General features: G+C 42.1%; 1 protein-coding gene across 4 annotated transcripts in view; it reads right to left on the bottom strand.

Annotated features, from left to right (window-relative positions):
- tafa5a (TAFA chemokine like family member 5a) overlaps nt 1-15622 on the bottom strand; it is a 151543-nt gene that overhangs the window by 93379 nt on the left and 42542 nt on the right. The window contains exon 1 of one of the 4 annotated variants that reach the window (XM_020652523.2): nt 7240-7913. The exons of the other annotated variants lie outside the window; for them this stretch is intronic. Within the exon in view, the coding sequence (XP_020508179.1) occupies nt 7240-7330 (91 nt within the window). The 5' untranslated portion in view covers nt 7331-7913. Of the gene's footprint in view, nt 1-7239; nt 7914-15622 lie in introns of those variants that run through there. 4 annotated transcript variants of the gene reach the window in all.

Below are 15622 nucleotides of genomic sequence, written 5' to 3'. Positions count from 1 at the left end.
CTAACATCCATGTCAGTACCTTTCCCTCCTTACACTATAATGGCATTAGAAGATAAATGAGTGGCACTGCTTGTTATGACCCATAATGTTACGGCTTGTGTTTTACAGTGTGCTAAAAACCATTTCCTCTCGCTGTGCTGGATTAGAGGAATTGAACCCCCACAAGCAATCTATTCAAGAGCGCAAAAAGCTAAGAGGATGTGACGAGCCAATGTTTTGTTTTTTTTTTGTTTGTTTTTTTTAGAGAGAGATTTTCATTATGTGTCATTCTATTCTAATCCATTTTCAATTGGACCATAAGAGCTGTCGCTGTGAGCAGTACAAAAGGCAGGAGCGAACGAAAGGGGGATCCTGTTTAGCTGCGAGACATCCCGAGAAAGAAAATAATGATCTTTATGAAATTGCTTTAGACACAATCTGACAGCCGAGACAAAGCAAGTGGCTGGCCTTGTTCAAATCGATAAAGCATCCATTAGTTTTCTAAAGAGTAACACGCAATTTGTTTCGGTGGAGCAGCGTAGAATCGGTAATATTCAGGCCCCTTTGACACAAAACGCTAATGCACTATAGCCAGCGTAATGCGAGATTAAACCTACATTTCTGTCAGATGGAAATGGAAAAATGCTCCGAACGCACCGGATCCATAAAGCATGACCAAGCCTGTTATCGCAGAGACCATATTTGTGTCACAATGGCCTCCGGGGCCGAGCTTTTGTGAAGGCAGAATAACCTTGTGTCTAAATCCATTCAAATGACTGTGATCTCACGCACAAAGGAGATCAAACTTCTTAAGTACCTATTGATCAACTAGATGAACAGAGACACAGCGATTGATCGAAGAGAGGGATGACCTCATCTCTACCTTTGACACAGCAGGAAAGCACAAATTGAAACCGCAGAGGGTTAAGCACACTTCTCACCCATCATTTCCCCAACAATATGTGGATGTATCACGCTCGAGCACCCTGGTGGTCACACAATCAATAGCCTGGAGGGTTTGGCTTATGAATAAAAATGGACAGAGGGGATGGCTCTGTTCCCTGAAATCAGCACTCCTTTAACTTGTTTATCTTGATTAATACACTGTAAGGGTTGGATCATCCAAGGGGAGGGACCAACTCGTCTTTGAGAAATGGTCATGATGGACATATTGCAAGTGTTGCAAGATTGGGCCCAGTGGAATCCGCCCTTCCTCGGGAGGAAAACGCTGATCCGAAGGGAATCTTTCTCCCACCAGCTGACAAGCCGATAGACAAATGGCCTCGCTCGTCTCTAACCTCTCAAACTACCGGCCCTCCTTCGTCTTCTCGTCCAACCCCTCAGTGTCTGTGTGCCTAAAGCTCCTCCTTCTCCGCTCTTTAATCTTATATATATATGCATGTGTACATTCACTCATATGACTAATATATCAAGCTGGGCTCTATTGCCCTGACCAGAACACATTTCCCCGGCTCCTGCACGAGGTTTTAATTAAAGATTCAGCGGCAGTTATTAAAAAACCCTCAATCCTTTATGCATTTCCTCACATCTCACATCCAAGATGAGCAAAGATCTAGCATCCAACGCTAGCTTGCTGAGCTGTGTCACTTTTAACCGCATTTTATCACCAGCATCTATATTACATTAATGCACCCGAGGCTGTAACATCAAATTACCCCGCTGCTTCAAGGTCCTACAAAGTAGCTCAATTCTGTGTCTTCAAGCTAGGATTGGTAGGGCCTCAAAGAAGTTTCACAAGGCACTTCATGGGTGGAAGGGCATGGGATGAAGTGTGTTAGGCAGATGTCTTTCTTGACATCACAATTTTTCAAAGGCCAACAAGTCCCTCTAGTAGAAACTGGAACGTGGAGAGGATGATCACAGCCAGCTTTTCATTAGAGTCCGACTCTAACCACTTCCTCTTTTTATTGTCCCACAGCACTGCCAAAACGCAATCAATAAGACTTTAGGAAAACTGGGTGCAATAGTGCACAGTTTTTACTGTCCAACAATCAATAGGAACTGTGGAAAACAGTGCTATGAGTAAATATTGGCGGAGTCTCACACACACATACACAGATGGAAATTGCCCCTGGACATAGGACACAAGGGGGTCATTTGCAGTCCGACTTAGATTACCCTGAAAACCACCACAGGTCTCTGCTGCATCTGTGATTGATTTATCAAAGTGATTTAATTAACAAAGCCTTTAAGTAATGAATCAATTACACAATTGATTATTGTGCAGTACCCTTATGGATTGCAGGTGATACTGACCATTAGCGATAAATTTAGCTTAATTTCATTGGTTTACAGCAGATTATGTGTGAAAGAATGCTCTGCTTACATAATTGTACAACCGCTTTAAGAAAAAAAAAAAAAGATTTGACCTCAGTGAGGATTTGCCAAGTAAAACATGTTTTTTTTCTCCTGCATGCAAAATAAGTTATGCCGCAGTGTTAAATACATGCATATTATCTTTAAGTCACTTAAGCCTAAAGGTGTGCCGCAGGGCTAGATTCCCTGAAAAATCCCTCCCTTTCTGCAGATTAATAATTGATGCTTTTAGAGGAAGAAAATGCTTAACAACTACACCTCTCCCTCTGTATCTATCTTAGTCATATCAAAGGCAGAGCGTCTACTGCTGCTCACTCTGGCTTTGTAATTAAACAATGTGCATCTTTTAAATGCAGGTGACACCGGGCAAAGGATTGCTCCTTTTACAACGCTCCCTCTATGCATTCAGCTTGTGTAGCACGAACCAAATGAATTCACAGATGGCTCAAGTTGTTCTGAAACGTATGCAAAATTAAACTAAAAAGAAAACAAAATAATATAGCACCAAGACGGAAACGCTGATTAATGGCACTATGTACAACACAAAGCGCTTAAACGCCGCATGTCACACCTACCCAATCACAGCCATTCACACACACGGAGGTTGTTAACGTAAAGTGACCATTAGAAGTGACTAATCCCATCCATACGCATTCATACGTCGCCTCGGCAGCAGTGGGAGCAATTCGGGGTCTTGCCCAAGGACACATCGGACATGTTTCTGCAGGAGCTGGGGATCGAACCCTCAACTTTCTTGCCACAGCCGCCCCCAGCAATAGCTCACAGAACCATCAACTGTTAGACAACTCTGGTGAATAAAGCAAGCTGTCCAGTCAGCTAGTCCCGTAGAACTAGTCCCATCCTAGTAAACAGACCATCTCATAATCCATCAATCCACAATGTAGACACTGCAAAGTGGACTAGCCTTTTGAGTAGTTACCCAAATTTTGATATTTTTCATATTTTTTACATATGACCTGATTGCAAACATGTTGTTTTATGAAATGCAGAAAGGAGCTTAAAAACTGCTGCTTTAAAATACAGACATTCAATGCCTCCCTAACTCATGTCTAAGATGTGACAGGGCTTCCCCTCATCACAGGCCTTGTACGTGCATGACACAAAGCATTTGCCACTGCTTGACCCAAATCTTCCCGAGGCTGCTCAGGAGTGAAGGACTGCCACGCCACAGTATTTTAGTCTAATCCCTATCCATATATTTAAACAAGAGGGCTAGGACCGTTCTTCTGGAAAAAGAAAAACTGATTCTGGGTGCCAAATGTCAGTTCGCAGTGTATGCACACAAATCTATGTCACTGCGGCCCATTACAGCTCACCCTGTGGTTTTTTACCTGAGGATCGATAACTCCAGCCGTCAAACAGAAGTGGTGGCCTGTTTGGGGAGAAGGTAGGGGATGTTGAGAGGCCACCGGGGGTGTAGGAGCCACGAAGATTTATGAATGAATAAAAAGAAAATATGCGACAGCACTGCAATTCAAGTTGTCAGTGCCACGGAGACATTGTGCCTTTCTTTGAAGTGGGAAACAGCGTGGGTGTCTAGCAGCAAAACTGGTACTGTTCAAAACGGCTTTAGAAGAGGTATTTAACAGCGATCATGTTCATAACAGCAAATGTCTAAAAGGGCTGCCTTATGTCAAATCGATCTCTAATCAAATTGTATCTTGATTCTAAAAGTGTTTTCCCTTTTATAGTGAGTGTTTATTCCAAAGAGTCCATGCCTGATCCCTAAAATACACAAAGTGTTCATAATAATAACAGCGCATAATTACCTAAAGATGGTAATTTCAGCCATGGCTGTAAAAAATGACGACTTGTAAATAAAGAAGCAGATGCAAATCAAGCATTCAGACTTGTTTTAATTTACCTCTTTGCTCCAAGGCCTAAGGTTTGCTCATGAGTAACAGCACCTGAGAGGATATATTCAACAAATAAACAACATGTCTGCTGTTAGGAATTCACAAATCATTTAATCTCGCTTACTCTCTATGTTCAATTTACTAGCTATGAGCCACTTAAAGATACAATATGTAGATTCCACCACCAGGGGGCTCTCAAACAACATACTACAATGACAAAAGATGACGTCGAGGCTAGCGGGGGATTAATCATGGGAGTTCTCTCTGCTGGCAGCACAGACAGAAACAGAACGGCAGCTATCAGTAGCAATTCCCGCTTCCTTATGTACAGTAGCAGTCTTTGACGTAACATCCGGTGTTTCCCACGGCAACGATATACATTCTGTCTGTCATGGCGGCTCATCATGGCGGCCGCCTGGACAAGACACGTCCCGTTACAACTATAAAATTACATATAAAGATTATCATAAAATTCTAAAAATATATGATTTCATATATTAACCCAAAGAATTCCAGAATTTGAAGCTACAAAGTAATATTTTCCATTATCATGAGCACTCAAAAAAAAAAACAGGATCCACAAGTTAATTCACAGACCAGGAACTGATCCACGAACCTGTCAGACTCTTTATTGCCATGTGACAAATATCTTGGCCAATGAACAGCAAAATGGGATACGCTCCATTGTCTGAATTATTGAAGTGGACAGTGTGAGAAATTGATGGTGCAAATTCATCCACTTTCCCCATGCATAATGTCTTAATACTCCCCCCCCCCCACCCCCCCATTCGCAAGCCATCCTCTCTGCATCCTCTCGTCTCATTGCATAAGATCAAACGTCAGATTATTACAAAATCAATGTCCGACTCGTACAGACACAACCTGTTACATGTTAGGCTATCTAACCGTCTGCTGGAGGGTGACAGTGTGTTGAAGTGGTAGCATTTCCACGTCCAAAATGACCATCCTGGATCCATTGGGTGTCAGCGCTTCCATCTTTACGTGTTCCGATAACATCCACATTCACACGAGCAAAACCAGCTAACACACACCAACATATAGAAGGGCACGCACATAATAGCAAGATGCATGAAAGCAAATCAGATGATCAATCCATGGCATCGTGCAGAGGAGGCTAAAAATACATGTTTCCACTTCCTTTTGTTCTGTGTGTAATTCACATAGGAGAGGCTTGTGTTGCAGAGCCCTGATGTTCTTATGAAGGAGTGTGAGCCAAGATTAAAAGAGGTCTGTTCTTTTTTAAGGCCCCTTGTGCATGTCTTTCATTATCCTCATCCCCCAAAGACTTTCACTAATGCAGTCCTTTGAATTCACATTATCAGTTAGTATTATTAGCCCTTACAGCTGTCTTTGACCTTGGCTATTCTTGTAGCTTAAAGTGAGCATATTCTCAACCTTCCTTTGTACGGCCTCTCCTGCTCCATCCCTCTCTTGTAGATTTCAGCAGGGACCTTATAAACCATATGAACGTACGCCGATTCCTTCTCCTACTGAGTGACCAACAGCTCCCTCCCCACACACACACACACACACACACACATAAGTTAAAAGCTATTCAGTGTCAAGTTTGAAAGCGGAGAAAATGCAGGCTTAGGGGAAAACACCTCGGTGTAAAAGCACAACATGATACAGACAAACACGTCGTTGCTGAAGGTCAAAAATATTGCCTTGCAAGTCAACAAGCTCGACAATGCTGATGGCCTGAATCTAATGACAGTCCCTCGCATTACCACAGCTATGAGCAGCACTTTTTTTTCGCCATGTTAGGTGGCTACACAATCCTCTTTTTGACCTCTGTGGAAAAAAAGGCTAGCTTGCCACAGTCAATTAAAACTCCAAAGGCTTTGGGACACTTGCCAGAACAAAATCCCGAACTCCCCTTGTCTCCAGTTTTGGCTGACTGACAGCATTTTTTTTTTCTCCCCCCCCCCCTCCTCTTTTCAGTATGGCTGGACATTCTCCTACCCGGCAGTCGTCATGGACTCACCCCGTTGAGGAGAGTGTTTGCCACTGCTTGACCTGAATATTTGCCCAGGGCCGGAGGCTGGGTAGGGATGGCAGGCCAATCCAAGCCAACCAGCACAAAGGAAACCCATGACAGTTCGTAAGTGCCAAACAGACTCTGCTCGCCCCGGGGTATACATGCAGAAAGGGAATATTAAGTAGGGGTTTTTGTGCCAGGTTTAAACAGTACAAGTTATTCCCTGGGTTACATTCATAAGGAGTTTGAACAGTAAGTGTGTTCCACCTCTGCCTGAGAACCTCCCTGTAGACAGATTTAGGTGGAATTGACCATTTACAAGGCATGATGTGCAACATTGAAACAGTGGTTCAGTTCTGACAAATGATTTCCATTTAAACAATTAAGCCACATGCCTGTCATTTAGCTGCATGCCACTCAATTAATTACCCCCGAAATGTTGACACCTCAACCCCACAATGCACTCCACAGGCTGTTCCTTTCCTACAGCATGGCAACCATGATAGACACGCTGTAGGATAGGATTTGAGCTACTGAGCCTCCCTGTGAGGTGTGTGGAGGAAAAGCTGGGATGAAATGTGTCATATACGGTGCAGAAAACACAACAAAAGGTGAACTGATCTTCATTGAAGACGACTGACCCCAATGTTACCCTACAGCTAGACTCTAGTGCCATCTATTGAAAACGCTGTCAACGATTCAGAACTCAAAACAAACAATACATTCCGCGCTGTTGTCTGCACAACTTGTTTCTTTTGATGTTTGAAAACGGATCAATCGATCTGCTTCTGTCAATGACTTGTTGATGATGGTGAAAAATGTGGTCGTGGAAAATCGAAGCTAAGCAAAGCCACATGTGCATCAACCAAATTACCAGGCTTTTTGATTTGACTTTTATTTCCCCAGCAAGCAAGAGAATGTAGATACTGAACTGGGATTGCGTCGGACACACACTGTATTATTTGTTGTGGGGAAACTTCGTGGCGATTGCGCATCCGAACAGTACAAGTGTCGCGCTTTAAACGTGAAGTTGGGAATCATTACCTTCTTTCAGCAGGCGGGAGTGAATAAGGAGAAGAAGAAAGCAGCAGATCGCCGCTCCGGTCAGTGCCCACGCAACTCTGAGCAGCTGCATCCTGGCGTAGGAAGGTTTGGTGGCGGACCGAGACAGTCGTGCAAGCGGGAGAGAGACACTCCACCTCAGCTCACAGACACGCGCTGACTCATATTCTGCTGGCCATGTAGTTCGCCATTCATCCTATTCGTGCTAAATCCTCAATTAATAGTCCAAGTTTGTGATTAAGGGTTTTGGATTCCGTGTTAGAATAAAAAAATATTGCGCTCTTGCTTTGCCGCCGGTGCGTCAGAGTGGCTCCAAACATAGGGCGATTAACCCCCGATCACAGTCTGAAGGGCTGACATCCTTCCTCACACTCCTTCAACCCCTCTCTCTCTCTCTCTCTCTCTCTCTCTCTTCTGTTTATATTCTCGAGTCTGTTTTCTGCTTTGCAGGCGCCTCGCTCGCGACGGGTACGACCACAGCGAGCTGCCCCCCTTGGCGTGTCTCCGCGTTCGAGTGCGCACGGCGGTCCACGGCGATGCGGCGCGCAGATGATGATCACCGCTCTCCGCTGCATGTTACGCGCATCTCTCCCACTGCTCGAGAGGCAGAGGCAAGCACTACCAACCAAGTCGCCTTGCAGCCCCCCCCAACCCTACTGACTCTCTCTCTCTCTCTCTCTCTCTCTCTTGCGCTCTCTCACTCTCTGTCTTTTCCTCCCTCCCTCTCTTTACTATATTATTCCCTCCTTCCTTCAACCCTCTCTCTCTTGCGCTCTCTCACTCTCTTTACTATATTATTCCCTCCTTCCTTCAACCCTCTCTCTTGATTCCCTCCAAAGCAACTCTTGGCATTTACGCACGAGAAGGGCTAGTTTAATTAGCTATATGCATTTACTGGAGCATTCAAGTTGTTTCTTTATCTACATGCCTGAACTCTAAAAATATATATTGTTCAACTATAGAGGCAGTGTTGACGACCACTGTCCATCCCCTTTCTTTAGAGGGAAATAAAAGTGATATAAGGCCGATACAATACTTTCCCTCATCAGGTAATCTGCCTCTGTCTCTCCCTCTCCCCCTCTCTCTCGCAGTGTGTGTTCCTCAAACGGCATCGACTGTTTCCCCCCTCTGCTTAGCTCCAGGTTACGTCACAACTCCCCCAAAAATAATCTCCTCCGACTACATTGCGTTATTGGGCTGCTATACTAAAAAGGATGTCGCTCTAAGTAAATACAAGTGAACATACAGTTTAAGCTGCAAGTGAACATCATATGCTAAAAAAGCTGCAAACCAAAATAACCAAAAAAATAATAATTTTTGTTCGCATTTGGCCTTTTTATTTTTTATTATAAAAAGTGAATTATTCTGATTTGTTTAAAACAAATGAACCAAGTTTGTCTTTTTTTTTTTTTTAAGAAGTGTCATTCCATATATGTTTTAAAGCGCTGATTTTAGGTGTATTTTCTCCACCTCATCCAAAGATGTAAAAAAAAAAATAATAATTGTGCTGAGGTAATTTGCACCTCCATATCAGCCAAGCCTCCCGGTTATTGAAACAAGCAATTGGCTTTGGGTAGCCTAGCCTGAGGCTCAGTTTCCAAGAATATTCAACATCCCCCCCTGAAACCGATTACACATGTAGCCTAAAATTTCATCATATTATAAACATAAAGAATTGATGCCGTTGCAAATTTTTAAAAAGCCTCATTTGCTCTGCTCTGCCGTTTGATGTTAAAAAGGATGTCAGGATCCTGTGAGTGCGAGCAATCCGACTGGAGGGAGACCAATATTGGATAGCAAAACAATAGCGCGCGTATCCTAATTCCCCCCTCCCGCTCTGACAGAGCCGTTGTGTATTTATTTTTTTCATTTTTCTCTGTTCAAGTCTAATGTGATGTGGAGTGCAGTAAGAGATGAAAATTGAAATATACATTCGTTCACAAGTCAGTCAGTCGCTCATTTGCCAGACTGGTCAGTTTGCACACAAAGTACCCATATGGTCGCTCAAGTGATCACAGCATTTCCTCCTCAGGGTACTGAGGGTTTTATCCCTTTGTCTTCTTTCTTATAATTGAATCCCAGTGACATGTTTCTGAAGACTGACGGTGCCAGTCAAACCAGAAAACTGTCATCGCAGTGTCAATAAGCTTGGCCCCTGCAGCTCCTACTAATTAGCTGATAACAGTCTCTGTTGGTTAGCACGCGTGGCAGACTCTGTGTGTTCTGCGTCCACGCTGTCAGTGTCTACGCCATGTGTGTTTGTATCCTGTTTGCATGGATGTGTGTGTATGAGTGTGCATGCGTTGTAGTGAGCCTTTTTTTTTTTCTTCTTCTTCTTTCCTGACAGCCTCCTCTCCATCGCTGTGATCAATCCATCTACTGCCTGGAAAGCAATTAACAGAGACTTGACCTCTACAAGGATTTAGGGTGGGTATGTGTACAAGAGGCTGTTTGTGTTTTGTTTTTTTGCTGGTGTGTGTGCTTGTGTGATATTATCATGTGTGGAGCTTGAACTGTTCTCACTTTAAAAACTCTGCGCGTGTGCAAAGCCTTATTAAAAAAAAAAGATGTTGGAAACAATGAGAGGAATAACACAGCTTGGAAATACCAGAGGAACCAATTACAATTATTCACAAGGCTGTCACCTATACGCACTTTGTCAAACACCCTGCATGATCAAATCCAAACCTGTAAAGTAATCCCAAAGTGCCAAAAGTTCATGTTTTTGGAACACCGCTTTAGAACACCAGTTTAAAAAGCACTTTGTAGAACTGTAAGGGAATATGCGATACTAAACAAACTGGCTTCTTCTCAGGAAGACTTGGGAATTTATCTTAGTAATATTTAAAATTGAAACATTTGAATCAGCTGTTGATTTAATGGCCATAAAACAACGTTGACAATGATTGTGCACATGGCTGAGCAAATAATCCGAAGAGAAAACGAAGTGAACGTTGGTGTAAGTCTCCTCATCCAACCATTGGTGGAAAAAGTACACACCTTCAGTAGATTCTCAAATATTACTTCAATTCAAGTGAATGTTACTCAGTCAAAGTTATCACTTGAGTTAGAATACTGCTTTAAAAATACGAATGCTTTCAAACTTTTCTTCTTTAAAGAATCTTAAAACATTGATGTATTTTCACAATGCATAACTGCAGTCCAGAATACATGGCTGTACTTTATTTTACTTGTTGATTATTTTGTATGTTGATTTAGAAAACGTTATTTACATTCTCAGATGCTAGAGTTTAGCAGATTTGTGGTTCCAAAAGTAATATAACAATCATTGAGTATTAGACAGGATGTAGCATGTTACAACTTTCAAGATTTCAAATATAGTCACCATTTGTCTATATTTGGTCTCCGAACCCTTTAACTCTTCATTTTCCAAGATTCTGTCCCCTCAATTGGGCAGGCTAAACATTATGTGATGCTACATAACCTACTATCATATTAATATCATCAGGGTGTTAAAAAAAAAAACACACTTGGAAATCTCATTCTACGCAACAAGGGACATTGAACAGTTTTGTACAAGCAGTAAATTGTGTGGTCTTTTTTTTTGTCAATTAATTTGAGAATAAAAAAACTCCCTCACACTTCTCTTGCACGCAGGACATCACCATATCACTGAAACTGGAGGACTGCATAAGGGACTGAAACGTTGTGATTTTTTTTCTAATAAATTGGTGACGCCTTGCAAGAGTAGTGTGCAGGATTTTTCCTTTTCAAAGTGATAGTTTTATGTCCGACGCACTTATTTCATGAGATAGTTGGATGTGCAAACACTCTCCTTTAAAACATTGTTGTAGAGTCATTGAAACTTAAACATGTAAAACAAAATTTCAAGTGAAAACCGCTCTGAAAAAAAATACCATGATCATGTGCAGTAGTGACCATTTTGATGTACAGTATAGTTATATGTCCTTATATGGCATTCACCTACAGTACAGAAAGGTACAAAGCAGATGTGAAGTAAGTTGCTGAGCTGGTAAATAGTGTCTGTGTCACTATATATACATTTTATTGTGCCTGTACAACTACCTAACATGTCAAAATATTTGCCTGTTATTATTTTTTATCCCACCTACCTCTCTGAACTTTAGCTTAACCACAGAGCACACAGGGGCTCATTTTTGTGCTGTTTCCGTGGGGACCAACTATTCTGTCTAGACACTATTAAGAATCCCTTCAAGATGTTTGCTTGCATTTTTGTTTTGGGGGGGGGGGGGGGAGACATTTTATATCCCATAGGGGAAAGCGAAAAAAACAAAACAGTTTAAGATACATTTTGGACTACTGTGTAATTTCTCTCTGTTAATTATTCTTACATTTCCTTTCTTTCGTTTTCCTCACACCACCCACTAACCCTGCTGCCGCATCTCCTCTTCTGCCTTCTCCTCTCCTATACTGCCACCACCCCCTTATTGCTGCTTCCTCTGCCAGGAGCCAGGAGAGGCGTTACTTGCTTTGTCCTCTGTGCAGGTCACTGGCAGAGTGCCAGACAGGGCCCATGCCAATAAAAGCCATGAGTAATGGCCTAAAACTTCTACATTCGCTGTGTTTCCCATTATTTCCCATGGCCAATAAATTTGAAGGAGAGCTTAATCAGAGGAAAAAGCAGGAACATACGGCTCATGTCCAGCAGGATGTCCAACGCAAACATTCTTACATTTTCATCAAAGATAAAAGTTGAGGTGGCAGCCTCCAATATGGCTCCCCTTGTCACCCACTTTGTCTTCTGACAGGTGGAGCCATTCGTGTTTGGGCTGATAAACACACTCGTGCTTATCTGTCACAAAATGATGACTCCTCCAGGCCTCTGGGATGGGGTCAGCTCTAAATAAAGTCCTCTGAGAACAGCATAGAAAGTTAAATGAAAAGATATTTCATGATACATGCTGCAGCTGCATGTTAAGTGTCAGGAAAAAAATATTAAGTGCAAACTGCTGAAAGAAGTTTTTAAATATTTGTTTCCACAAGATTCACAGTGAGACAGTCTGAATGCAGAATGCAGGATGAGATTATTTGTTTAAAGGTCACACATTATGGGGAAAAAATACACTTTACCATGTTTTTTTGCACTAATATGCATAGCCTGTCTACAAACCGTCCAATTATGAGAAAAGTCTGTTTTTTGGCGGCTCCATTTTTCAGAAAATGTGTGCTCAAACAGGCCGTTTGGAGATTTTCCCCTTGTGACATCACAAATTGCGAAAACCCTGCCCATTCCTCAAGTTGGGTGACACTCCAACAGCTAGGTGTTCATTCTGCCCTCTGAATCTGCCTTCTCAGCGTAAACAACTGGGCATGTAGAAAGCATGAGAAAGCCCAAGCCAAATCCACTTCCAGAGAGGGGGCGTGGTCACACACAGCTGATTTGCATTTAAAGCTATAGCCACAGAAACAGCCTGTTCTGAGCAGGGCTGAAAAAGAGGGGTTTATAGTCTTGATTTAATACAGGATCAGAGTATTTTGATCACAAAACTTCCCAGACATGTTTTGGGGACCTCTGAGACTATCTGAACTTGTTGAAAAAGGAATATTACATGTGACCTTTAAAAAAAAATAACTTACACACGTACAGGACAAGATCAGCAAAGACTGCTTGTCCACAAGAGGGTGCCAGAATCACCATGAATCAAAAGTTCCTCACAGGAGCTTTAACTTTATTAAAGCCTCTGAGGAGAACGTGTTTACCGGCGATGTTTCCAAGTATAACTTACTTGACATTTTTATGACAGCAGCAAAGACAGTACAGCAGCTTTCAGTAGCTGTTACTGCTTCCTTATGCAGCAGTCTTTGACGTAACATCTGGTGTTTCCTTGGCAAAAATTATACATATTAATTAATACTTAGAGCTATTGTCTTTTTTATAAACATATATATTATAGCTGCTGCTTTAATCATCTTTTATTGAACATTTTAACAGTAGAAACCTCAAGTCCCTGCTGCAACATTAAAGTAAACTTGAATTCTCCGACAACAATTAAAGTTTTTGTTCTCTTTCATATCGTGCCAAGCAGATTGTGCACACATCTACCTGCAGTTTCCACTGATCAATCTTTCTTCAGCGGAGCACAAAGCACCAATTTGTCTTTGAAAAACTTTCTGTTTAATCAGTAATTACTTGTGCTTAATGTGCCATGCATTGTGTTCCTTTTTTTGCTTACTGTCAATCATCCAACACCCACAGGAAACAAAACAAAGTGTGTGCCAGGAAATAATTCATCAAAAACATGTCACCTCAGACATCTGTCACACTCATGTCTTTGTATTTGGGAAATATGTGGTGTAAGCCGGGATGTCAGGTTATCCTCCTCATCATGAAGTTTTCTTCTTTTTTTTTTTTTTAGTGAGCACGTCTTATTTCACACATAATCCAGATCTTAATATAAAGACTGGAATCTTATTAGAGCTGAAGAACATGTACCCAGTGTCATTTAAAGCTCGCTTATTATTAGCCTCAGAAAAAGATTAATCACTTTTCACATGAACTCTGTCCTCTTCTATATTTAGAGGAAATCAGATTCTTACTGTGCTTTATGTTCAAAGGCTTCAAGTAGTTCAAACGTTCAAAGACGTACATTATGAAGCTGCTTATGAAGCTTCTTCAAAATAGTGTTCATTTGTTTCTCTAAAAAGTGACCAGCCCTGACTAAAGAATTTAGCAGGCAGAATACTTGTTGTTCACATGTTTTGCCTCTCACTGCCAGTGTTCAGAGAGACTTTGGGCCTGATTCACAAAAGGGTTGCATATTTTTTGTGCACAAGCTGAACCTATGCAAATTAATTAAAAGAGTATTATTCACAAAATACACACAGGGAGTTAAATGCGACCCAAACTGGGCTGCAGGGCAAACAGCGTCTCTGTGCGCCTGTGCTGCTTGGGTCTATTTAAATATGCCTTTATGCTGTCATTTGGGGAAAATTCAGCCCCTTTTGATGCAAATAAGCCTCATTGCGTGAAGCCCAACACCTGCACCAATAGCCATACGTAGCTGGATTGGAGCAACCGTCGACCGTGTGTTGAGATTTTAAAGTCGGCTCCAATTTCAGCCCGATTTCAGTCGTCAGTCGTGCAGTGTACACGGTGGCACGACAGCTGATATCCGTTCGAACAGCAGTACCCAAATAGACCAAACAAATTCTGACATGATCGATATACCGGTTGCACTTGCACACAATTGCACAGTGTGAGCCGAGCCATGAGCCGACTTTTCCCCGACTCCGGGACTTTTCCCGCCTGATTTTTACACACACAAACTGACAGACTACGGAGGAAATATCTGTGGACCCCCTGGTTGACAGAGAAAATATGGTTTAGCTAGTTAGCTAGTTAGCCTGTGTTTAGTGGTGATGCAAATTGTGTGTGCGCGCTTGTGTTTGTGTGAGAGAGAGAGAGAGAGAGAGAGAGAGTGTGTGTAGCCCAGTTGAGCATACGAGAACTGAATTGAACCTCCGTCTGTCAAAGTTTTCTATTGCAAATTGTGTACTGATTTTACACGTACAGTAAGAGCTCTCAGGTCGTGTTCGACAATCAGTTTGTATAGTGTGAGCACATAAATCGGGAGCTCTAGCTGTGCTCAGTCGTACAGTGAGCTGACATTCCACCGTGATGCTTTCATATGATTTCACTCTGTTAAAGCACAAAAAGTTGTTTTTTTCTGATTGGCTCTGTGGCCGATGTTGAAATGATTGGTTTTAACTCGTCTGATAAAAAGTCTAAACATCTTAAGCGCTTCATCAACATCCTGCTCTTTTGTATAGAATCAGTGTCACTCACACTGACTTGAGCTACAAAGTTAATACTATTCATTATTAACTTTGCACACACAACACACTAATTATGTGTCATTATAGGAAATGCAATATATCAAGCTGACATACATTAGTGATAGACTCATCCGCTTGAGTCTCTCACTATAAGCTTCTTACATTTCTTGTAGGCTGAGGAAAACAAGCCGGCACCCACACGCACCCATCCAGCAGCTCCCTCTCTCGGTTTAAGATCCATTTACAAGATCTTCATAAATCCATCATCCCTCGGCACCAGAGTCTCACCTGGCCCGGTCTTGTGTGACTTCAGGTAAAGCCCAGCTCTTCTCAGCGAGAGAAGTTTTCTGTCAATAGCAGCATGCTAGACAATTTCAGCTTGAGTGCTAATTTACTGTGATTTGGAAACATTATTAGTTGCACAATCTATGTCTCTGCCTTCTTTCTCTTATTTGACATTGGGCTTTGACTTGGACTGTACCAATGCAGTCATCCAGACTGAGCCCAGTAGCTGCCTTTAGTAACACCGTCTATTCCAAGGTGATTCAATAGAGTGTGATATAGTTCTGCATAACACTTTGATTAT

The sequence above is a fragment of the Labrus bergylta genome, chromosome 23, assembly GCF_963930695.1.
Source record: "Labrus bergylta chromosome 23, fLabBer1.1, whole genome shotgun sequence".
Classification (NCBI taxonomy): domain Eukaryota; kingdom Metazoa; phylum Chordata; class Actinopteri; order Labriformes; family Labridae; genus Labrus; species Labrus bergylta.
Note: the sequence above shows the minus strand (reverse complement) of the source record. Positions and strands in the feature narration are given on the sequence as shown.